Here is a 26,413-nt window from a genome sequence, read left to right as displayed (position 1 = left end):
AACTGTGCACCATAATTTTTGGCACCCATGCTTTTTTCTGTTGACCCCATCCATTTTCCAAAGGTTACGCCTCAAGCCCCCCCCCCCCCCCCGGAAAAGTGCCAAAGTAAAATCCAAGAAACCTTGATAAATGGGGCACAAGGCATTTTGGCACAAATTTGCTACATAGTGCTACATGTGCGTTATTAAATTCCCCCCTTTGGGTCTATATACTGGTATATTTCTGTAGGTTGATGGATTTAGCAGTCACATTTGGAATTGATTGAAAATTCAACAGAAAAAAATGGAAATTGCCATGAGAAGAGAGGGAGATAAAGCGGATAAATATTGCTGCCCGGTAGTGTTGACCGTAAAACCCATTAGAAGGTTGATATTTGGCTGTTTCTGGACCTCCCGGTAATAATTATTTTCCCTTTTTACTTATCTGGAGGATTTAAACTAAATCTGATAATCGAGACGATGTCATAATGCGGCAGCGACATGTGACTCGCTTCTGTGTCCGTGTTTATTTATGAAGCCCGAGGTAAAATGGGAAGAAACCAGAAAAGAAGAAAATGTAATGGAGGGCGCCGCAAAGGTCATGAATATTATTATATGCAAATCTCATGAACTTTCAGCGCTTTCCTGAAGATTGCGGTGACAACTGGTAGGAATGCAGATGAGACGCGACACAGAGCAGATACTTGTATTTACTGCAGACTCGCACTCATTTTATTTTCATTATTAACTACATGTAATGTCCAAAGTGGGACATACATGATCCAGCAATGATCATCAACCTGCTCCATTAAACATTTACATACCTCTTATTTTGGGTACACATTGGGGCACATTTACTTACCTGTTCCAGTCGCGATCCCGTGGCGCATTGTCCGACGAGGATTCGGGTTTGCCGGCATTCACTAACATCGTGCGCCCGATATCCAGCAGGTGTTGCTGCTGCGTCGAGGTCGGCCGGAGTTCACCTTCTTCTTCCCGGTGCATGTAAGTGCTTGGTCTTGCAACACAAATCGCTTTTTAAATTCCGCGTTTTGTCCGAATCCGTCGGGTTGTCCGACGGCCATTCCCCCCAATTTCTGTCACATGAAAGCAGGCGTCGATGCGCCACAATCCGATCTCGTGCGCCAAAATCCCGAGGCAATTCTACGCAAATCGGAAATATTCAGGAAACCTGACGAAAGTGTGGCGTTCGGACCCTTAGTAAATGAGCCACAGTGTCTGCATTTTGACACGGGTATCCTATATATATATATATATATATATATATATATATATAAAAAACTCCAAAAGTAATGTTGCTGGTGATAGCACGATACTAGACATCATGAAGAATTAGTTTTTTTTTTTTAATAAAATCACAAAAAACTAAACATACACATAAAAATTCCACAATATCCATAATAAATAAATCTCAGTAACCTGTATAGAGGTATAAAATGTCTAGTCCTCAGAACAAGTCTAGGTGTTTGCTAACCAAAAAGTGTTGCACATTACCCAGATAAATAACAGAGGATAAGGGACAGATACACAGTTATATATAGATAGTTATATACAGACCAGGGGGGGATACCACTCCACACATGTTTTACCTTGATTTGTTGGGGTTACGTTGTGTCCGTGACCCCTATTATTTGTTTCAGTGTCCATTTAAAAAAAAAAGCTTAATGATTCTACTTCTTTGAAGCTACATTGTCCATTGTCCATGACAAAAAGAAAGCTTGGACATAATGGGGCACATTTACTAAGGGTCCGCACGGCGCATTTTCGTAGGGTTTCCTGACTATTTCCAATTTGCGCCGCATTTAAGTGGGTTTTTTGGCGCCGACTTGCATGCTACACAAATCGGGGGCGTGGCCGACGGACAACCCAACTTATTCGGACTAAGCGTGGGTGCCACAAGACAATGCACTCACATACACCGGGAAGAAGAAGGTGCACTCTGGTGAACCTCAGCGGGGAAGCAACACATGCAGGAAAATAGACGCACGGTCTTGAAGAATCGCGCCAGACTTCATTCTCGTCAGAGAACGCACCACGGGGATCGCGACAGGACCGGGTAAGTAAATCTGCCCCAATGTATTGAAAAGAATATTGGTTTAACTGATAATAAGATATTTATATATGTGTGAAGATAATGGTGAAGGAGACTTCACTCCGGGCCAACATCTGCTCCTTGTAATGGTCGGAGCTGCCAGGTTTGTTCCAATCATTGACAGATCCTGGTGGGAAAGGCTCTATAGGAAGGTGCCTAAAGGTGCCCAGGCTTCTGCTCTGCTGTTATCTGACCCTAACTTGATTTATGACTTCAGACTCTTGTCCTTGCTCCAATGACTCTTTGGGAGGACCATAGTTTTATCCAAGTTAGAATCTCTGCTACCTGTCCTGACCTTTGACTTGCTAGAAGTAAAGACCTCTGCATGTTCCTCACATCCTCTGTCTGACCCCTGGTGCTGGGCAGCAGCATCTATAGACGTAGCGGGACCACCAGTACCTGGACCACCACAAGAGGTAGAGACAAGGTTATCCTGTCCCAACTGTCTGTATCCCTCTAGTAGGGAGAGTAGATACCATGGGAAGATTAGAACAATCCTCAGGCCGGGGACTAACAGATTATTTTGTATCTTTTTTTCTCCTTGTTCTGTTAGTTGACTCTCCTGTATTGGCTTCACACACTGTGGTTGATCTCAGGCTCTTTATTCAACAAGCGGCCATTACACATGTCACATACTCATGTCTGTCTACCAACAAGTTGCTACCTGCTTTACTGTACACACACACAAGTAGTGAGACCCCTAGAGGCCAGGATAGCATATAACATATTGCTACACTAATCTAATCTAATCTAATAATTTTCCCTCATTTACAGACATTTTATTACAAATATGTTTCAAAATGAAACTTTTGCTAATATTTTAAGTTTATTTGTTTTTTACCCTTTTTAATTTTCTCTATTTTCCCAGCAGAATATTACAGATATTTTTAGACACAGTTTCATATGCTTAAAAAAATTGTCAGTGTCTTAACATATGTTTCATTGGCCGTATCTCTCATATTACATTTTTATGGAAAGTTTACGTGATGCCGACTGTGGAGACGACGGCTATTTTATAACAATTTCTTTAGATCCTCTATAATGGGTGTCATAGAGGTGAAGGTCTGACACCCCATTATCTGCTGAATTAAGAGCCTCTAAACCGCGCCCACTTTATTTAGCAGGTGCAGCGCCATCCAGGTAGCAGTGGCTGTGCCTGGTACTGCATCTTAATCCCATTTAATAGAACATGAGCTGCTGTATTATAGCCGCCTGATGTGAACATGTCTTTACTACATATTTTGTGTTCCTGGGTGGATTTTGGTCTTTGGATTTTGGAATTATTTTCCCAATCAACAGTACTGGTGGATAAATATCTGATCACTTTAAGTCTCGCTGCTGGGACTTCATTGATTGGCAACATTGGGGTCCCCCTGCGCTGCCCTGTACAGATCATCTCATCCTGGAAGTCCCAAAGCAATGATTGAAATGCAGGGAAGGTTTGTTGATCTGTATTGGCTATTGAGATGGTCCAGGATGAGAATTTTCCAGTCTGTATTGGGTCGGATCGGGGAGGATTTGTTATCCACTGTTGGTCCCCAGTGATATATGTATAAAGTCATTGAATACTGTGTGTGTGACATTTTAATATCCAACACGTTCCTCTTGTTTAGGTTGAACCGCAGGAGTTGGTGGAATCTTCTTTTTGGGTCAAAGCCAATGAAAACAAGTTTGAATTCCCAGAACTTTTTTCAAAACTGTCCCAGACTTTTGCAACGCACCAGAAAGGTAAGAACCCGGCACCAATGTGTTATAGATATGTGCGGGACATGTAACATGCTGGGGGGATTCACCTATCCTAAAACCAGCAATGGAAACATATGAGACCCTGCCGGGGACAGTGGGGCTTCAGGGTCCTCACACGCCTCATGTTAGATAAAAACTGTTCTAAAAGTTTTGTTTAATGCAACTTTGCTCTTTGTTTAATGCAGTTTTTTATATTATATTTAATGTAATTCTATAGATTTTATTCTCTTAATGTCTTCATAAATTTACAATTGTTGCATTTGTGAATGCACCGCACACTCCTAAGGCACAATGCACCTAAATTACAAGATTGTTGGGTCCCAACCATTTTGCACTGTAACATAAACTTTCTTAAAGGAAATCACTCATCAGAATCCATCATGATAAACAAGGGACATTACTCCATGGCCTCCTTCTAAAATAAATTCTTAAAATTGTAGGCATTACCAGAGCCCCTCTATGCTGTGGCTTCACAGGCTGTTACACTGCCTAACCCTCTGGTCCCTCAACACACAGTGGGGCTCATTTACTTACCCGGTCCCTTCGCGATCCCGTGGCGATCGATGTGGATCTTGCCGGGATTCACTAAGGTTGTGTGCCCTATATCCACTAGGTGTCGCTGCTGCGCTGAGGTCCGCCAAGGTCCACCGGAGTTCAGCATCCTCTTGCTGGTGCATGTAAGTGCGTGTCAATCGACACAATTTTTTTAAAAATACCACCGTTTTTCCAAATCCGCTGGGCTTTCCGACGGCCAAGTCCCCCGATTTCCATTGTGTGAAACCTGGCGCCGATGCGACACAATCCGTTCACCTGCGCAAAAAACCCGGGGGAAGAATGTCGCAAATCGGTCATTTTCAAGAAACCCGACGAAAATTTGGGATTCGGGCCCTTACTAAATGAGCCCCAGTGGGAGAGGAAAGTGCTCCTGGACAGTTTAACAGCCTGTAAAGCTACGGCACAGAGGGACTTTGGTAAGGTCCTTCTGCTTCATTAGCATAATTTTAAAAGTTGGTTTTAGAAGGCTATCAAATGTAGAAGATAAGAAGATACCACAGTCCCTGCGGCTGGATCTATGAGTAATGTCCCTGATTTATCAGGATGGATAGTGATGGGCGATTTCCTTTAATCAATATTCCTGAACTATTGGGTTCCTCTGTATTTCCTGGTAATATCGGAGCCCGGAATGAGATGAGACATTGTAGCCCATCAGCTTTTATCATCTATGGAAGGTATTTTGCATCTTTAGTAGTTTATATTGTTTTTATAGCAGAAGTTTCTCTCCACTTTCTTATCCACTGGGTTTATGTCATTTATTTGACTCCCAATTTGCTTTGTGGAGAAACCAAGTGAAGCCTCATCCCGCTGCCCCGTTATCTGACTTGTAAACGGACAGGATTGTCAGCATAGGGATGACCAGTGCAGATCCAATTACTGCAGTGTAGATGGTGAAGCTTCACTAAGCCGCAGCCTCATGTGGTCCACAAGTAATTAAACGAGAGGAAAACGTGTGAAATAACGACGCCTCTCGCGCCGCATAAACTCACAGAGATTCCACAAACTGCAGACGCATGTACAGAGCAGAGAGCGGCAATTAGTGAACGTGTCTAATGGAACTCACAAAGTCTGGGTTTTTTTTAAAATTTAATTTAGAGTTTTAATTATTTATTGAATTTAAAACAAAAATGTAACAAAAAAAAAAAGATTCGGAACAATTAAAAGTCTAATCATCTAAAGATGTTCCTTTTTATTTTCGGTAAATTCCGTGGTTCAGTTTTCATGTAAACCCAATAAGCCTGGAAATGTGTTTGATTATGTGGTTATGTTAAGAAAATATTTTTTTTATTTAATTTTTTTCAATTCTCTGTTCCTCCTTTACAAGGGAACCCCTGCAAAAGTGGGGTTTCCAACCGTTGCCCCAACCTACAGCCTCAAATCTCCTTAAAGGGGTTTTCCAGTAATTCTGTAAAACCCACTCAAGGGGGTAAAAAAAATCGAATGTCTTTGCTGCTCTTAGTTCCAGCATCACAATGATCCTCCGCTCTACTGCAATGATGGGTCCGGAAGTGCTCGGAATCCTGGGAATCTCTGCAGCCAATCAGTGACCTGAGCACCCGAGACGTCACTTGTAGTGGAGAAAGATTATAGTAAAGTTAAAACACAGTTGCAGTTCTAGTCTGTGTAACATATAATTCTGCAGTGTCCACCCAGCGGTAGGAAAAAAACCTCTTAGGGCAATAAAACGGCAAAAATAAAGGTTTAATGTCCAATCAAAAAAATATAGCCCTATAACATTTTTACTTCCAAAACTTCATTCAGACCCTCCTGACCCTGTACCATGTATCATCCATAACATATGATATTATTACACTGCAGACATTCCGGGCCCCTCCTGACCCTGTACCATGTATCAGCCATAACATGTGATAATATTATACTGCAGACATCCCAGCCCCTCCTGACCCTGCACCATGTATTATCTATAACATGTGATATTATTACACTACAGTCATCCCAACCCCTCCTGACCCTGTACCATGTATCATCCATAATATGTGATATAATGAAACTGCAGACATCCTGGCCCCTCCTGACCCTGTACCATATATCATCCATAACATGTGATATAATGAAATTGCAGACATCCTGGCCCCTCCTGACCCTGTACCATGTATCATCCATAACATGTGATATTATTACACTGCAGACATCCCGGCCCCTACTGACCCTGTACCATGTATCATCCATAACATGTGATATAATGAAACTGCAGACATCCTGGGCCCTCCTGACCCTGTACCATGTATCATCCATAACAAGTGATATTATTACACTGCAGACATCCGGGCCCCTCCTGACCCTGTACCATGTATCATCCATAACATGTGATATTATTACACTGCAGACATCCCTTCCCCTCCTGACCCTGTACCATGTATCATCCATAACAAGTAATATTATTACACTGCAGACATCCCGCCCGTCCTGACCCTGCACCATGTATCATCCATAACATGTGATATTATTACACTGCGGACATCCCAGCCCCTCCTGACCCTGTACCATGTATCATCCATAACATGTGATATCATTACACTGGAGACATCCCGGCCCCTCCTGACCCTGTACCATGTATCATCCATAACATGTGATATTATTACACTGCAGATATCCCAGCCCCTCCTGACCCTGTACCATGTATCATCCATAACATGTGATATTATTACACTGCAGACATCTCAGTCCCTCCTGACCCTGTACCATGTATCATCTATAACATGTGACATTATTACACTGCAGACATCTCAGCCCCTCCTGACCCTGTACCATGTATCATCCATAACATGTGATATTATTACACTGCAGACATCTCAGCCCTTCCTGACCCCGTACCATGTATCATCCATAACATGTGATATTATTACACTGCAGACATCCTGGCCCCTCCTGACCCTGCACCATGTATCATCCATAACATGTGATATTATTACACTGCAGACATCCCAACCCCTCCTGACCCTGTACCATGTATCATCCATAACATGTGATATAATGAAACTGCAGACATCCTGGCCCCTCCTGACCCTGCACCATGTATCATCCATAACATGTGATATTATTACACTGTAGACATCCCAACCCCTCCTGACCCTGTACCATGTATCATCCATAACATGTGATATAATGAAACTGCAGACATCCTGGCCCCTCCTGACCCTGTACCATGTATCATCCATAACATGTGATATTATTACACTGCAGACATCCCGCCCCTCCTGACCCTGTACCATGTATCATCCATAACATGTGATATAATGAAACTGCAGACATCCTGGGCCCTCCTGACCCTGTACCATGTATCATCCATAACATGTGATATTATTACACTGCAGACATCCGGGCCCCTCCTGACCCTGTACCATGTATCATCCATAACATGTGATATTATTACACTGCAGACATCCCGCCCCTCCTGACCCTGTACCATGTATCATCCAAAACATGTGATATTATTACACTGCAGACATCCCAGCCCCTCCTGACCCTGTACCACGTATCATCCATAACATGTGATATTATTACACTGCAGACATCCCGCCCCTCCTGACCCTGTACCATGTATCATCCATAACATGTAATGTTATTACACTGCAGACATCCCGCCCCTCCTGACCCTGCACCATGTATCATCCATAACATGTGATATTATTACACTGCAGACATCCCGCCCCTCCTGACCCTGTATCATGTATCATCCATAACATGTGATATTATTACACTGCAGACACCCCAGCCCCTCCTGACCCTGTACCATGTATCATCCATAACATGTGATATTATTACACTGCAGACATCCCAGCCCCTCCTGATCCTGTACCGAGTATCATCCATAACATGTGATATTATTACACTGCAGACATCCCTTCCCCTCCTGACCCAGTGCCATGTATCATCCATAACATGTAATGTTATTACACTGCAGACATCCCGCCCCTCCTGACCCTGCACCATGTATCATCCATAACATGTGATATTATTACACTGCAGACATCCCGCCCCTCCTGACCCTGTATCATGTATCATCCATAACATGTGATATTATTACACTGCAGACACCCCAGCCCCTCCTGACCCTGTACCATGTATCATCCATAACATGTGATATTATTACACTGCAGACATCCCAGCCCCTCCTGATCCTGTACCGAGTATCATCCATAACATGTGATATTATTACACTGCAAACATCCCAGCCCCTCCTGACCCAGTGCCATGTATCATCCATAACATGTGATATCATTACACTGGAGACATCCCGGCCCCTCCTGACCCTGTTCCATGTATCATCCATAACATGTGATATTATTGCACTGCAGACATCCCTTCCCCTCCTGACCCTGTACCATGTATCATCCATAACATGTAATATTATTACACTGCATACATCCAAGCCCCTCCTGACCCTGTACCATGTATCATCCATAACATGTGATATTATTACACTGCAGACATCCCAGCCCCTCCTGACCCTGTACCATGTATCATCCAAAACATGTGGTATTATTACACTGCAGACATCCTGGCTCCTCCTGACCCTGTACCATGTATCATCCATAACAAGTGATATAATGACACTGCAGACATCCCAGCCCCTCCTGACCCTGTACCATGCATCATCCATAGCATGTGATATTATTACAAATGTCCTTAATGGAAATTTACCATCAAAATCCATCATGAAACACCAGGGGCACTGGCACCAGACACCCACAGGTGCATTTCAGGCTCATTAGCACGATCTTAAAAAAGTTTGTTAGATGGAAGAAGGCCCCGGATAACAATTTTAAGATACCGCAGTCACAGTGCCGGGATCTATAGGAAAGTGTCTTGATTACTTGATTTCTTTTTTACCGTAGATGTTCTTCTTTACGTTTCAATTGTGTCTTTTTAAACAAAGAAAGTTAATGTAATGTCGTCTGTAACGATGTAGTAACAGACATTGGTACAATGACACCTAGTCCTCCCAACCCCTCCAGTAATCGGGATAATTCAGTAACATTGGTCATTACACCTTCCCTAATTGATAACGAGATTCTCTCCTTGCGCCTTGTTTACCAGATCGCTGCATCTCCGAGTTTTCGTAATCCTCAATTAAATACGGTCCAGTGACCTCACTTAATTTGACAGGAGCTTTAAAAGCTTATGATGATGGATGATGAGGGCTAATAATTAACAATCAATCACTATTTAAGACGCGGGATGTTGTCAGCAGTTCTGGGTTCTGCCAGACTGAATGCACTCAGGACAAGACTCTGTAATTACTTAGGAGACAAGTTTAATATGGGATTTCCAAAGATTTGTCTTTACAAAAATGACTGAGTGTCCACAAGAGGCTCCAGCTCCATGTTTGTATCTCTGCTGCTCTGCGGCCGCTCCAGGACGGATAAATATGTAATTATATGTAGAGAGTCACTGAGATATATAACACTGGGATTTATTACTGTGCCCCATATTTATTACTGTGCCCCATATATCACTGGACTGTATATATTTCAGCAGGGGAGACACTATGGTCCAGATTTATTACCAGCACCAGTTTTCTATCGGACTTTGCCTGTTCTTTTCTGTGTAAACTGCTTGTACATAGATTTCTAAAGTGTCCGCGCTGCACTATACCCGACGCGACACAAACTTCTGCACATGCTCAGTCACACCGTGCTTGTATATGTCTTAAGATGGAGGGAAGCTATACCACAATAAAGCCCCTATACGTTCTCTCTCTGCCCGCACCCGTTCAGCTGCAGCCCCATCCCAAAAACAGCCGCAAGTCTGCTACTGCCTGAAACTAATGTCCATGGCTGTGGTATGTATACAAACCAACCCTGCAGAGACACGTAACACCGTGGGTGAGAGAGAGCAGGGAGTAAGTATAAGTGGTTGTTTAATAGCCGCCCTCACCTCCCTATGTACTAGAATATAACTACTGTAATACTGCCCCCTATGTCCAAGAATATAACTTCTATAATACTGCCCCTATGTACAAGAATATAACTACTATAATACTGCCCCCTGTGTACAAGAATATAACTACTATAATACTGCCCCCTATGTACAAGAATATTACTACTATAATACTGCCCCTATGTACAAGAATATAACTACTATAATACTGCCCCTATGTACAAGAATATAACTACTATAATACTGCCCCTATGTACAAGAATATAACTACTATAATACTGCTCCCTATGTACAAGAATATAACTACTATAATACTGCCCCCTATGTACAAGACTATAACTACCATAATACTGCCCCCTATGTACAAGAATATAACTACTATAATGCTGCCCCCTATGTACAAGAATATAACTACTATAATGCTGCCCCCTATGTACAAAAATATAACTACTATAATGCTGCCCCCTATGTACAAGAATATAACTACTATAATACTGCCCCTATGTACAAGAATATAACTACTATAATACTGCTCCCTATGTACAAGAATATAACTAGTATAATACTGCCCCCTATGTACAAGAATATAACTACTATAATACTGCCTCCTATGTACAAGAATATAACTACTATAATGCTGCCCCCTATGTACAAGAATATAACTACTATAATGCTGCCCCCTATGTACAAGAATATAACTACTATAATACTACCCCCTATGTACAAGAATATAACTACTATAATACTGCCCCCATGTACAAGAATATAACTACTATAATACTGCCCCCTATGTGCAAAACTATAACTACTATAATACTGCCCCTATATACAAGAATATAACTACTATAATACTGCCCCATATGTACAAGAATATAACTGATATAATACTGCCTGATACCTTCGTAGTTCTATACTTATGCTGTGACTGGTTATTCTACAGTTTTTTTGTGTTGTGTCACTTTTATACTCGTCTTCTCGTTGTTCTCTCTCTATTACAGATCCCATTAAGAGACTTTTTGAAAAGTATTTTCTCATTAGGTTTCACAATTTTCCCGAAATGTCCGTAAAATGACTTGATTCTCCAATTAGAGATTGTTGTAGTAGTACAATGGCGGTCGCCTCATTACAGCGTCTTGTGTGAGGAATGTAAATGCGGCTTCTTGTTCTACCTCTGAGGGGTGAGCCGCCCCCTTCGTGTTTTACCGCTATAAGGCTGTAAATTAGCGCACAGAATGATATAAAACACCCCCAATAATCCTTTTCTGCTTTCCGATACAATGTAACCCGGCTGTTTGTGATGTAATAGCGATTTTTTTTCCCAAGATTCCTTTCACAGGCAGAGATGCCAGAAAAACATAATTCCTATTGATATGCAAAATAGAAATTTGGTGTATCCTGGGGGCGTGGACATGAGCTCCAGTGCAACTTGTGTTTGATGGGAGGAGCAATTGCTTGTCAATCAAAGCTGAGCTGGAGCAACTGGTGTCAGAGTTCTTTTGCCCATGACCCCGGTACACATGACCTTTTGACCCTACTTTTTGTTCAACAAAATGCTCATTTACATATAAATAATTTACATATAAATAATGTGGAGCAGGCAAATTATTTTAAAAGAAAATCCGTGCTCATCCTGAGCCGCCTGGTACATAAGTGGCAAGATAATTATAGCATTGTAAACAGCTAAAGTTTTTATTACCCCATTTTCCCCAGGATTGGGGATAATGTTCTGATCATTTTGGGTCCAACCTCTGTCTTCTTCCCTGGAGCCCAGACTTGGCCTGGAGGACTGGATCCTCCTACTTCAGACTTTCAGGAGAGGGCGCAGTCTCGCCAGGTCGTGCCAGTGGCTGCTGATTACAGAGACCCCCTCGATCCTCGTGGAAATTCTGGAAGGGCTCAGCGAGATCAGTCAGGGCTTCCACAACTTTGTTGCCATCAGTCGGCAGGAAAATCAGTTTTTACCCCTTACTTTACAATGTTACTCAGTGTTATTGGTGTTTTAGCTCCTATCACTCAGTGATGGTCAGTGTAAGATTCCAGAGTGTGGGCGGGGACTCTCTAAGCAGACACTATGATCCCTCTGTGCTGTGAGATGCTGTGTGCTGACAATGTGTTTAGATTATCAGGGTAAAGGGTTTATGTACACTTTCATTCATTTTCTGAACATTCTAGCTATAACATACCCTGTCAGCTCTGCTATATGCCCCCCTCCTGGATAAAGACCTGATCTGTCTGTGGCTTGTAAAGTAAGTCTTTGCACATTACTGCTTTTCGGCAGGAAGTGCCTGTGTGCCTTATTTTGTAATGCAGTCGGGGAGCACTGCAGTGTGCAGACAGGAGAAGCTATTCATGAGAATAATCCAACCATAGTCAGAAGATTTACGGTCATATCCAGGAGCAACCAAAATTGTGCACACCAGGACTGATAGAGAGGTTGTGAAATGCTGTATTTTTGTTAACGGTGAATTAGAGATTGTGTTATTTTGTTATCCCAAGTATATTTAAGAATCTTGTCTTGTCTATATGTAAGAACCTTGTGTAAATACCCCTTTAAAAATTTATTTTTCTCAAAAGTCTAAAACTTCACCTGAAAAGACAGAACCTCTGCCCGCGTTCCATCACTGCTCAGAGTTGTGTCTCGGCACTCGGCTCTCGGCTCGCGCTGCTTCTTGTGTTCTTCATCCCCAGGATGACAATAATTTAGAGCGCTCGGCTCTGTCACATCTTGAGGGTTTGTCTCATGTGAATAATGTCAATATCTCAGGCTAAAAATTCCTCCATGATTTATCTCCCCCCCTCCGCTGTACTGAGCCCCACGTCCTATAAATCAGCAATGATTTAGCTGTACGCCCAATGCAAATTTCCATGGGATCCAGAAGCTTGTGTTACTTTCTCAGCACATAATTCGTCTTCATGTTTTGTTTGTTACATGTAGACTTTGTGTTCTTTCACTTACCTTAAAGGGAAACTGTCTGCCATGTAGCCAGTGTTAGATATTCTCCATGGAGATGTGTTATCAGACGTTTGTGGATGTTGTCAGTAGCAGCAGGACTGTGATATATGGATTTATTTTCTAGGATTGTAGCTTCTCCAAGTGCACAGTCTTTTTAGCTAATTTTAGGTGTTGTCCCTGGAGAGATGTGTAATGATACCTTTGTGTCTGTGTTTGCATTATGTATGTCACTTCTCTAAGTGCACTGGGGGCATGTCCTCACACTGCTGTGTTTTATACTCTCTACATTGTGCTGCTCTACCACCCCCTCCTGTCTGTTCTAACTTATTGCAGTAGGGTTTAACCAGAAATCTTCTACAGTATTTTCTAAGAGCAAATGGGAGGAGCAGTAAATAGCTGAATGCAGAGAGTTAGGAGCACAGCAGTGTGAGGATAGTTCTTATATTCTCTTAGGTCTGATAGATGTTACTTTTATGGAACAGTTTTGGACCCTGTAGATCAGAGGAGGGCAATAAGTTTTCCCATGAGGCCACATGCAAAATTGGAGGGTGGTCTAATATACTTAGCTCTGTTCTACTCAATGCTTAATGCCCCCTTTTAAAATGTTCCTAATACTCCCTTTTGTAAAGCTCCTCTATTATGTCCCCATTTATAGTGCCCCCACTCATTACGCCCATATTTAAAGTGCCCCTTTCTTCGTGCCCTTATTATAGTGCCCTTTCTCATTATGCCCTTATTTATAGTACCCTCTCTCATTATGTTCTTATTTATAGTGCCCCCTCTCATTATGCCCTTATTTATAGTGCCCCCTCTCATCATGCCCTTATTTATAGTACCCCCTCTCATCATGCCCTTATTTATAGTACCCCCTCTCATCATGCCCTTATTTATAGTGCCCCCTCTCATTATGCCCTTATTTATAGTGCCCCCTCTCATGATGCCCTTATTTATAGTGCCCCTCTCATCTCATTTTGCCTCCTTTAATAATGCCCCCTATTCTATCTGCAACATCCCCTACTGGGGCCTAGCTTTTTCTTGGGGCCTGGAGGCAGCCGGGGCCCAGGATACCGGAGTGGCTGACGGTTGTGCCCTAGGGCACGCTGTGGTCACGGTGCTTGGTATAGGGACCGGAGGGCTGTCCCACAGCCTGGCAGTCTCCAGCAGGTGGTGTGTGCAAGAAATATGGAGGGAGAGGCTGATGTACTGGTTCTCCGTTGGGCAACCCCTGAGTGTCTGTAATATATGTCCCTGGGTAGTGGATGTGGAGCCCATGCTGGTGGTACAGCCTTATCCAGGGAACAGACGGAAGCAACGTTGTGCAAAATAACTCACAGTTCTTTATTGGAACTACTGCAGGCAACAGGCCTAAACGATCTTAGAACAGATTCCGGATTCCAGAAGATGTTTTCATTGCTACCAGTTTGGGGACTCAAGGACCTTTTGACCATTTCTATTACATTTTGTATGCGCAATATGGTGACAAAGTGGTGATTCAGACAGGGTTTACCAATGGAAATAACTGTTTTTATATTTTAATAGACTTGGACTTTTGGGACACGGCCATAGTTAACATGTTTATGTTTTTTTTATTTATATTAATTCTAGGGAAATGTAGGGGATAATTTGTATATTTAGGTTTTAATATTTTTTTTTACTTTTTTACTGTATTTACAGAGCCCCCTGATTGTTCCTACCATATACTTCAATATAGCTGCTGATGATCTGTTACAGTGTGTCATCGGCACACTGTAGCAGATCTCCAGGAATTACAAGCCCTGGAGTCTCACATAGGCTTTGCCGGCAGCATGTGACTGGTTGACACCGGTGATCTGTGCCGACACTGACTGTGGGTGTTTGCTGTCCGGTCTGTATGGAGGGGGTTCAGCCCGTCCCTTTATACCCCCTTAACATCCATGTGACGTACTATTATATCACACGTGGTTTAGTGGCTCCTCGTGGCACGATCTCATTGCTATGTGGGCTGCACTGTATTTGGGTAGACATCGGATACACCTTATTGCAGAGAATCCTGTTGTTTTGCCTATTCACATGGGCCTCAGCGATCATTGAAGCTGACAGACCCATCTCCGAGCATCATCCATCCCATCTGCTGCGGCCATTGAATTGTCATGATGAATCATGTCCGGACACCGCTCTATAATCCCATTCAGCATTTAATATTGAAATCAATAGCGGATAATCTTAATGCATGTGATTTTACTGCCCCTGTCCTGCCTCAGCTTCCCAATGAATTAACTGCGAAAATTAAACTTCAATTAAAGATGTCACCGCTCATCGGAGTCAATAGCGGCTGCTCGCGGTGTTCTGGATGCCTCGCGTTATACACGACTTACTCCTTATCATAAATCAATAGAGTGAGGAGAAACGTATTTTCCATAATCCTCATTTCCATAATTCACCCAGTAAATAGATACATATGTAACACACGCAATGTGATGACGGAGGATGAACACTTCTCCCGATTCCTTCCAGCAAGGAAACGGGGACATATAGAGAATATTGGGGGTCGCTGTATCCTGCAGGTATAAAATCTGACAAGCAGAAAAGTGACCCTGCTATAGGTACCCGCTATGAATCATCATCGTCCAGTGTTACATTCTGCAGCAGCTTCAGCTTCACCTTTTCTTCATGTTCCTATCCTTAATCTCCATATAATATTTCGGAATAACATCTTTTTAATATTTTGTCTTTCTCTTTATTTTTTTAATTTCTACCATGGGTCCACCCAGGATCTTTCCTTTGCTCTCCCCTCTTCTTATTTTACTTCCTCTTCCTCTCCTTTTTGCTCCTTCCTGGGTCTTTCCTTCACTCTTCCTCTTCTTTCACTTCCTCTTCTTTTGGTTCCTTCCTGGGTCTTTCCTTCACTCTTCCTCTTCTTTCACTTCCTCTTCCTCTTCTCTTGTTTCCTTCCTGGGTCTTTCCTTCACACTTCCTCTTCTTTCTCTTCCTCTTCCTCTACTTTTGGTTCCTTCCTCTTCCTTTTGGACCCTTCCTGGGTCTTTCTTTCATTCTCCCTCTTCTTTCACTTTCTCTTTTTTGTTTCCTTTCCGGGTCTTTCCTTCACTCTCCCTCTTCTTCCTCTTCCTCTTCTTTTGGTTCCTTCCAGGGTCTTTCTTTCACTCTTCTTCTTCTTTCACTTCCTCTTCTTTTAGCTCCTTCCTGGGTCTTTCCTTAACTCCTTCATCTCATCTTCCTTCACTACTTTTTCCTCTTCTTAGCCTCTACTTCTTTCCCTTTTGCCCCACTTCTTAGATTTCCACTTTCTTTTTTGTGTGTTTATTTCTTTTAGTTTCCTCTTGTTCACTATTTTGATATATTCCTATTGTGGTTATCTTTGATTGATACATTGGGGCTTATTTACTTACCCGTCCCGTCGCGATCCCCGAGCTGCATTATCCGACAAGGATTCGGGTCTGCCTCGATTCACTAAGATTGTGCGTCCAATTTCCAGCACGTGTCGCTTCCCCGCTGAGGTCCGCCGGGGTTCACCTTCTTCTTCCCGGTGCATGTGAGTGCTGATCTTGCAACAGAATTTGCTTTTTAAATTCCGCAGTTTGTCCGAATCAGTCGGGTTGTCCGACGTCCACGTCCTGATTTCTGTCGCATGCAAGCCAGCGCCGATCCGACACAATCCGATCACGTGCGCCAAAAACCTGGGCAATTCAGGGCAAAATAGAAAAAAACAAGAAACCCGACGAAAATGCGATGTTCGGACCCATAAGTGTGCCCCATTGTGTCTGGGGACAACGATCTGCTTTCATCTCAAGTCTTTCCTATTCCTGCAGTGTTCTTTTTCTATCCTCTGCAACTGACAATATACAGGAAAATTTATTATGCATCTTTGTAGTATAATAAATATGGAGTTTTAATAGATTTTAAAAAACAAGTCAAATACATTTTGAGATTTTATAACTTACGTTCTCTCTCTGTCCGGATCTAAAGCCCCACAACTAAAGTTTTCTTGGATTTAAAAAAAAAAAAAAAAAAAATAAGAACTTTCTAAAAAGTTGCGAGAACTTCAAAACCTCTCCTTAAAAAAATGCCGTTCTCTGAAATCTCCTCTCCATAAATCAATGCTCACTGTGATGTTGAAAATTTCGTTTATGCAACCAAAAAGTTATCAGCGCTATAATATATCATCAGGGTTTACAAGAGCTCTCGACATTTAAGCAAGTTTTCCCTCTCAATTTGTTTTCTAGTCCTGGAGTTGACATCTGTTGTGTTCTGCACTTATTACTGTCTTGAATATTTAAGTTTTTGTCATTTTAATTGAACTTCACTTCAAAAAGTTGTGAATGTTTCCATGATTTTTATTTTTTTTGTAAATCCTAAGAACATTTGTCTGGCACAGGATCAGAAGTTTTTTTTACAAAGAATGTAAGACAGATTTCTGAAATTCACATCAATATGAGTGGCTGTAGCAGATTAAAGGGAACCTGTCATCAGATTTTCACCATTTCACTTAATGACAGGTTCCCACAGAAGTCTTCATACTGGGCCCCGTGTTTTTTTTTTTTTGTACAAATCCATAGCACAGATGTAACTAAAGTACCTTTTAATAAAGTTACTGGCAACTGGTCAGTAGACTCATTGGGGCTTATTTACTAAGGGTCCGGCGGCCGCATTTCCGTCGGGTTTTTTTTAGGCTTTTCAGGAATCGCGCATTCCGGGACAGGGATTTGGAAGAGGATTGTGTTGCACACGATCAGATTTTGGGGCAATCCATGGGACACAAATCGGGGGCGGGCTGTCGGATTATCCAATGGATTCGGACAAACCGCAGGATTTAACTTGTGTTAAAGCACTTACATGCACCGGGAAGAAGAAGGTGAACTTTCAGAGTGGGAAAGCGACACATGCAGGAAATTGGGCGCATGATCTCAGTGAATTGCGGCAGCTGTGCATTCTCGTTGGGGAATGCACCTCGGGAAACACGCATGACGGGTAAGTAAATGTGCCCCATTGAGTCACAAAGAGCGTGTCCTACTAGGCGCTTTGTGATTTAGCCAACGTCTTCCTCATCCCCTCCCGGGTACTTTTTTTTAATGATTTTAGCTACATTTGCGCTATGGATTTTATTTTACAAAAGAAAGCATGGGGCACAGTATGAAGACTTCTGTGGGAACCTGTCATTAGGGGTAATGGTGAAAAGCTGATAACAGGTCGCTTTTAAAGATCTATCCATCTCTCTCATATCTGCTCATTACCGTATCAATGAAGTTATGAGACGCTATTTCCATATCAAGGTCCCACATTCTGGTTTCCAGCCCACTTGGTTATGTTATTTCAGTATAACTTATGATGTCCATACAGGAGAAGATATAAATCCACCCATGAAATCCAACCATTTTAGGCAAAACAGAAAGCAAAATCTACAATGGAAGGTTCCCCAAAAACTGTATCCAGGTGTTAGAACGGCCGAGTCCCTGTTCAGACCTCAATCCAATGGAGAATCTGTGGAAAGAGATGAAAACTGCAGCTCACAAATGCTTCATCCAACCTCCCTGAGGTCCAGGTGTTCTCCAAGGAAGAATTTCAGTCTCTCCTGATACCCCAAGAGACTGCAGCAGTAATCGCACCAAAAGAGGGGCGCTAAATAGTATTAACTTAAAGGGGTTTTCCCACGAACAAAAGTTAGGCCCTATTAGGGCTGATCAGTTGGGGTTTCATTGCTGAGACCCCCACAGATCACGAAAAAGAGGAGTCCAATGAGGTCTCACGTACCTCCATCAGACCCCTCGTCGCTCCATCAGACTAATAGAGCAGATGGCCGCGCATGACCATTCTGCTCCATTCATCTCTATGGAGCTGACGGAAATCGGTGAGTGCTGTGCTTGGCACTTTCCATCAGCTCCGTAGAGATTAATGGAGCAGAACGGTCATGCGTGGCCATCTGCGCCATTAGTCTGACGGAGCGACGAGGGGTCTGATGGAGGTTCCTCATTGGACCCCTCATTTTCGTGATCTGTGGGGGTCTCAGCACTGAGACTCCCATTGATCAGCAAGTTAGGGCCTAACTTTTATTCGTGGGAAAACCCCTTTAAGGGGCCGAATAATATTGCACATCCCACTTTCCATTTTATTTTTTACAACAGTTTAAAATATCCAATAAATTTCCTTCCACTTTACAATTGTGTCCCACTCGTTAATTCTTCACCAAAAAATTACAAACGTAAATCTTTATGTTTGAAGCCAGAATTATGGAAAAGGTAGAAAAATTCAAGGGGGCCACATACTTTCACAAGACACTGTATATACTAGGGGCTGAAAGGAGCTGTCTAGGGGCCCCTAGATAGAAGTTGGATTGGGGCCCCAGAAAGACAATTATCCCCAGTTTCCATATCCCTTTTTTTTCTTTTTAATTGTACGTAGGCGGCGCTGTTTTCACAAAGAGTATATTACATAAAGACATAATCCTCTGCAGACAAGTAATTAACCAACAAATGTGAATTAGTAGAAGATAATTGAATGTTTTCTGTTACTTCTGTGTATAAAAACCTCTTCATTCCCAGCTTTTTGTGTGTAAAATATAACAATATAACACGATCCTTTTACTTGCAATATAAACTGCAGCTTAAGAAATACATTATAATGGGTGTAAAATACTTTGCTCTTGATATGAATGTATTAGGGGGCAAGGCGGGTATGTACTGGGATATATGGCATGTGCTGAGCCCTCCATCGCTGATTGTATCTCTCGTGTATCGCCACATAATCATTTCTCTCTCTTTGACACTATATAAGGTGATGGGGGGATTTCTTGTAGTGCCGTAGGCTCATGGTCAATAACATGCACCCTCTGCCCCTTAGCACGCTGCAGCCGCTGGGTTACTTACTGCTGTACCTACCTCCAAAATCACCCCTCGCCCTCCCCTGCCTCCTACTACCAGCCGGATACAAAGCCCGATCCTGCAGCCAGGAGGCGTTTTTTCTGAATCTGGTTGAATTGTAAGACTTATTGAGGGTCATTTATCTTATATCTGCTTGTTTTGGCTAGTTTTTGCCGACTGCTTCTTTGGTCATTTATCAATCTCACTTTTTCCTTGTGTTAACCCTTGCTAACCCTAACCCTTGTTACAAATGTCCCAAAATGTCACAAAAATGTCTCAAGTTACTTTTTTCCATTTTCTAAGTTTTCCTTAGAGGGAACCTATCACCACATTTTTCACAAATACAGCTATTGATAGGTTCCTTTTAAAGCCCTAGTAACTATCTGACACCCTGCTTTTAGCTAAAAAATAGTTTCCCTCAGATCCCCATAAAATCAAAGTTATAATATTGCCTGGTATCTATGCATCTTTGGAGTGAATCGAGGGGCATGGCCTAATGTTTTGTGACCAGGGTGACATCCTCACAGTTCCTTAAGCTACTTAACATAAGCAAACTGTACCCCATGTACATATCTGATTACATAAAACAATTACAGCAGCCTGTATAGACTTCTACTCCTCTCCATGCAGGCTGATGTGATTTCAAGTGATACAATATGCTGTGATTTCATGAGATATATGCTCAGTGTACAGTTTTCTAATGCTCAAAGCTGAAGGACCTGCGATGATGTCACCCTGGTCACATGACACTACTGCAGCATACAGAGAAAGGATGGAGAGGAGCTGCTGGATTCAGCCCGGAGGCTACGCCCACCTTGACTTGCTGTAGCCATGCTTAGATACCAGGTAAAAGTATAAAGTTGACTATATGGGAATTTCAGGGGAACAATTTTTAGCTAAAAGAAAGGTGTCAGTTAGATACCAGGGCTCTATGGGAACCTGTCACTACCTGTATTTGTGAAAATGTAGTGACGGGTTCCCTTTAAGTATGGTTTCGTCTGGAGTTTTTTGTGTCAAAAATGTTTCAAATTTTAGACAATTTGAAATGATAAATGTCATTTGCGATGTTTAGCACAAAAAGATAATTGTCTCCCTCCAGATTCTGTCATTTTTATTCTCGGTGGCAAGTCCAGTCTGACCTGACCGTGATCTATAGCTGCCGGGTCGGACTTCTGGCTGGTACCTGGACTTTCCTGACCTTAACCTGCCCTGACCTTAGGCTTTCTGTGACTAATCTCTGACCCTCTGGCTTACCATTGCTGCCACCACTACTGAGGCTTTGGTGAGAGGTAGAAGCCTTTTAGCAAAGTACACATCCATATACCAGGATTAAAGGGTTAAAATTGCCCATCCTTCAGATTAGCTTAAATCCAAACCAATCTGGTGATACAGTGGGTCCAGTGCTGCTGCACTTATCGTAGTGAAGCAAGGAGAAAGCAAAAGTCAAGAAGTTACATTACTAGGTAGCCACGCCCCTGCTTAAGTAGTGCACCAATCACAGGCACTGATCTCTAACCCATCCGCAATCGGTTCTAGTACAATGCAGGGCATGGATCCCCAGGTCCCCAAAGTCATGTTCTTCTTCTCCGACTACTCCAGGAGGTTGCACTTTCATACAGAGCCAAATAAAAGTCATGTCAAGTTGCCTTGGTGATTACCTTTTGCAATTTCTTTCAATTTTGTGTTCTGGTCACATTGCTTCACGTTCATGAGGAATAAGTGAGTAATGGAGACTCACATTTAGAGGTAGAAAGAAAGCCTCATATTCACCCGCGGAGAAGCCGCACGTCTGGAGAACTCATCAGCGCTCATTCATTTTGTTAACTTTCAGATACGACTTATTTAGGGAGAAAAAAAAAAAGTACTTTCCATTGACAGAGCATTGAATGTGCTTCTCTGAAATGACACCCTGCAGCTGCCCGCTGACAGGAGGATAGACTGTCAATTTGTAGCTGCATTAACTTTCAGCTTGGGTTAAGCCCAACATTGTTCTTATATTCATCTTCCTTGTCATTTTCAATGTGCTGCTTGGTACAAAGAAAAAGACTTGGGAATAAAAGAACACACAACGAATTACCATAGGACATACACTAAAAGTCAGCGTGATAGATGAAGTGGGAAGCCGCGGGTCAGCACAGCATGCCGAGGGTTAAACCCTGCCGCCGAGTCCTCACCAAGTCTTCCAGATCTCTGATTAGTGTTACGGGAAGAATTGTATCAATAACAATTACTATTAAATATTAAGAAGATGTTAAAAAACATTATGCAAAATGGGGTCTAAATCCGTCTGCGGCCCCCGGGGGTGCAATTCACTCCGCCTTGTGCAGCACAGTTGTCTGCTCTATCATTTGCATTTAGGGGTTTTGGAGACGATGTTGAATTGGCAAGATTCGGGTCTAATGGCATCGTCTTCAGTCTGCGGGTTCTAAACGCAATAAAAAGGTCATTTCGCCTTCCAAAAAAAAAAAGATTTTAAGAATGAATTATCTGTGACAAGTAGGAGCAGCCAATCCCCCCTCCCCCGAAATATTCTTCAGTCTGGGGGTCTCGTGACAAAAATTCAAAAAGTTTCCTTCTACATAACCATCAACTGGGTCAATAATATAGAAACCTTCTATCACAGATTTCGGGGAGAGAACAGGGATGACTGTTGTGGGGATCTTATAGATTTCAACAAGAACAATATTATGATGGATACAGAAAGTTTTTCCAGGTTTTCATTGGTTTTCCAAGTTTTCCTCATTATTAGTAGCCAGGTCCAAAGATCTACCAAGAGTTCCAATTTGGTTTTCTGTTTTGGGTCACAGCGGAGAATACAATACAAGTTCTGTTCTATCGTGGTGCTTACTACATGATACAGGTCACCTCCCCGGTACGGTGTACGTTATTCTACGCGTTTAGTTATTTATTTTTCCATACATCATTGATTAATCGATATCATGATCCATTTGGAGGAAATAAAGGAACAGGTTGTGTCACGACACTGCACACTGTGGGGCACATTTACTTACCCGTCCCGTCGCAATTCCCTCTGTGCGTTATCCGACAAGCTTTCGGATCTTCCGCGATTAACATATATGGTGCGCCCTATTTCCTGCATCCATCGCTTCCCCCGCAGAGATCCACCGGAGTTCAACTTCTTTTTCCCGGTGTATGTGAGTGCTGATTTTGTGACACAATTTGTATTTTAAACTCCACGGTTTGTCTAAATCCGTCGGGTTGTCCGACAGCCACGCCTCCCAATTTGTGTCGCATGAAAGCCGGCGCCGATGCGCCACAATCCGATCACGCGTTCCAAAAACCCGGGGCAATTCGGAGCAAAAAGGAAAAATTTTGGAAACCCAACAGATTTGCGGTCCGCGGACCCTTAGTAAATGTGCCCCTGTGTGTCCTATGAGTAGGTCATGTTTCTGGTTGGTGGATGTCCATCCCCTGGTAGCACAAGGAATCTTGTCAGCCTCCTAATCACGTTACTCTTCTGTGGGGACTTCCAGGATGACTATGTCCTGCAGCCCCATGTTGGCCATACCCATGACACAATATAGGGGAGAACCCCCAGTTCTTGTGATCAGTTGAGGTTCTGTCATCTCCCGTGATCAGAAACCTCTGCATATGGTATAAGCCTAGATAAGAGCACAGCCCAAGGGCGAGGGGTAGCATTTGTTACCCCTAGGGAACGAGTAGCCTTTATGCACCAGTATTACACACTGCACTGGTCATGTTGGGGAACCTGTGACAGATTTTGCGCTCTGATCTTCGAGCTTGACTTGTGGCACTTCCCCTGTGATACTTGGAGAACAGGATGAGAATGATGCATTGGATCCTCTGGTGGAAGCCATCACCATTAGTGAAGATCCCCACCGTACTTCTCATTACCCAGTGGTCTTCCTGCCGAGACAGTCGGGGGTTTAAACATCGCCTCATCGCTCCATGGTAGACTGGAAGTGGAAAATAGAAAAAGAAAAACTAATTTGCAAAAAAAAAAAAAGCAGCTAAAAGAACTTTAGTTATGGGCTGTTAATCAGGAAGTGGATCTGACAAAACAACACCTTCCTCTGAAGGGTTCTTGTTCGTCTCATTGCGCTGTGGAGGATGAAATGAAGATGTTAATTACACATTCTGTTAAATGAAACATCTATTCCATAACTGCGGGGCCAAACAAAGGTATGTTGTGGAAGCTCGTACTCATCGGGGGGGGGGGTTCATCTCGAGAACTAGGCACCTATAAAATTGTGTTAATCAAGGTTTGGTTCTAAGGTTCTTCTGGACTTTAAGTCCTTGGATATGGTCCATATGTCCAGCTAAATTTCTTTGTTGTTTGAGACTGTGTCACCTCAATAATGGGAACAATCACGGCAGCAGGTAAGGAGTGTGTCGACCTTGATGGGGAAGGTGACCTGTCCACTCATGTGATGATTGTAGTAAAGCCTGGACTCTATGTGATAATAGAATTAAAGTAAATCTCCCATCAGAATCCATCGTGATAAACCAGAGACACTTCCTAATAGCTCCAGGCACCGTGACTGTGGCAATCTTCTTATATTTGTTATCCATGGCCTCCTTTCTTCTAAAAATCAACTTTTATAATTATGCTAATGAGTCATAAGGGCTCCGGAGGTGTTACCAGAGCCTCTCCATGCCGTTTTATTGTTTTATAGTTTTATTATTGATTCTAACCCTAATTCAAGTTGCTCCCACACCCTAAAACCAACTTTAGGAATGGGAATAGTGAAATCACGGAGAAGTAGGGTACCAGAAACCAGTACTGGATCTTTTAGGAGAGCAGTGTCCAATGTTCCTTGAGCAGAACCTAGTTGTATAATGTGATTTTCAGTGAATGTTTGATGCACTTAGTCAGAAGTAGTAATGACTCACATAAAATATTCTCCGCTATGGTAAAAAGAAGGTTCATAAAGCCTCAATTACAGGTTTCTTTGCATCTCCATCATGTTATGGGGGGGCGAGGGGGAGTCTGGTGTAAGAGCTGTTTTCCTTTGTTATCGGCCGTTCCCCCCCCCGATCATACAATGCGGCTGTGATTGTCAGTCGCTGGTTATAACCCAGTAACACTGTTGGTGATGCATTTTTTCCTTTGCCGTGTAAGTGCTTTAAGTCATTAATTAACTGCTTGTCAACGAGCACTTTCTCCTTTGTCGGAGTTGACAAATGTGCAGCGTTCCATGCTATAAGGTTGGCTCCTGAGTGCACTTAATATATGTTAAGTGTCCTGAAATTATTTAATGCAATATTAAAATAGGTCTTATTATACGTGGTCCGTGGCTGTGGTCCGCTCGCCTTTATCTCCGCGTCCATTAAATCCCCAGGTTCTCTGAGAAATCATCTTATATTTGTCATCTTAGCAGCCAGACGGGGTTTTGTTGCGAGCAAAATGTGGGCGGGTGAAAGACGATGTCATCAAATGGATGATTTTTTTATTGCCGAACCGGGTGGAGTTTTTCAAAAGCTATTTTTTTGGAGCGAAACAAAAATTCCCATTTTCACAGCTTTAAATGAACTGAATAGATATTTCTATAATTTAGGGGAATTTGGCAAGTTTTTCTGTACTTCAGCACAAAGCATCACTCAAAATCCCGGCAGCATAGCTGCAAAAATGTTGTGTGCTCATTGCCGGCACTAGGGGGAGCTCTGCATTAGCAAATATTGAGCTTAGCTGGAACCAAAATCAGATGAGCAGAAAACGCCCCCTATAATATAAAAATATTTAAAAAAAACACATAACAAAATATAAACCAGAGCCTTCTGTTTTTCTGTGTTTTATTTTATGTATTTATACAATATAATTCAGAGAATTTTTCTCATATAAAGTTATTTATTTCTCTTCAGTTGTATCACATGATCTCATGTTAACCCCCTGTTAAATACACATATTTCCTTTTTCTCATGGGGTCACCACCTTGGGCACAAGGCACTTCGGATAATGCATTAGCTTGGACCTCTCTCACACACTGGTACCACATTTATTGCTCATGATAATACAGGCCCCTGTGCAGCCTCCCTGACAGTATACTCGTTGTATCTTAGATTTTGTAGGAAAATATAGAGAGAAGGATAAGCACACTGTCCTCCCAGCAAGCATAGATAGTATAATCTCTAGCTGCCCATGTGATGCTGCGCTGAAGCATCGTGGGATTGACAAATGACGCAGATGAATCTAACTGTCAAGAGAATGAAATGAAAAATGCACATTTATAGGATTTAGGAATATTAACTGGAGGATTACATTGTCATTCAAAATAATAATCTGCGACAGATATTATGCGGCTGCTGCGAGATTCTGCTGGAAAATAATCA

General features: G+C 42.5%; 1 protein-coding gene across 4 annotated transcripts in view; it reads left to right on the top strand.

Moving 5' to 3' along the window:
* Positions 1–26,413, top strand: part of DIAPH2 (diaphanous related formin 2) — a 784,751-nt gene that overhangs the window by 242,594 nt on the left and 515,744 nt on the right. For all 4 annotated transcript variants that reach the window (XM_072125632.1, XM_072125631.1, XM_072125630.1 and 1 more), the window contains one exon: positions 3,706–3,820. In XM_072125632.1, the coding sequence (XP_071981733.1) occupies positions 3,706–3,820 (115 nt within the window). The remainder of the gene's footprint in view (positions 1–3,705; positions 3,821–26,413) is intronic.

The sequence above is a fragment of the Engystomops pustulosus genome, chromosome 9, assembly GCF_040894005.1.
Source record: "Engystomops pustulosus chromosome 9, aEngPut4.maternal, whole genome shotgun sequence".
Lineage (NCBI taxonomy): Eukaryota > Metazoa > Chordata > Amphibia > Anura > Leptodactylidae > Engystomops > Engystomops pustulosus.
The sequence above is the reverse complement of the archived record's forward strand: the minus strand, read 5'-3'. Positions and strand labels throughout refer to the sequence as shown.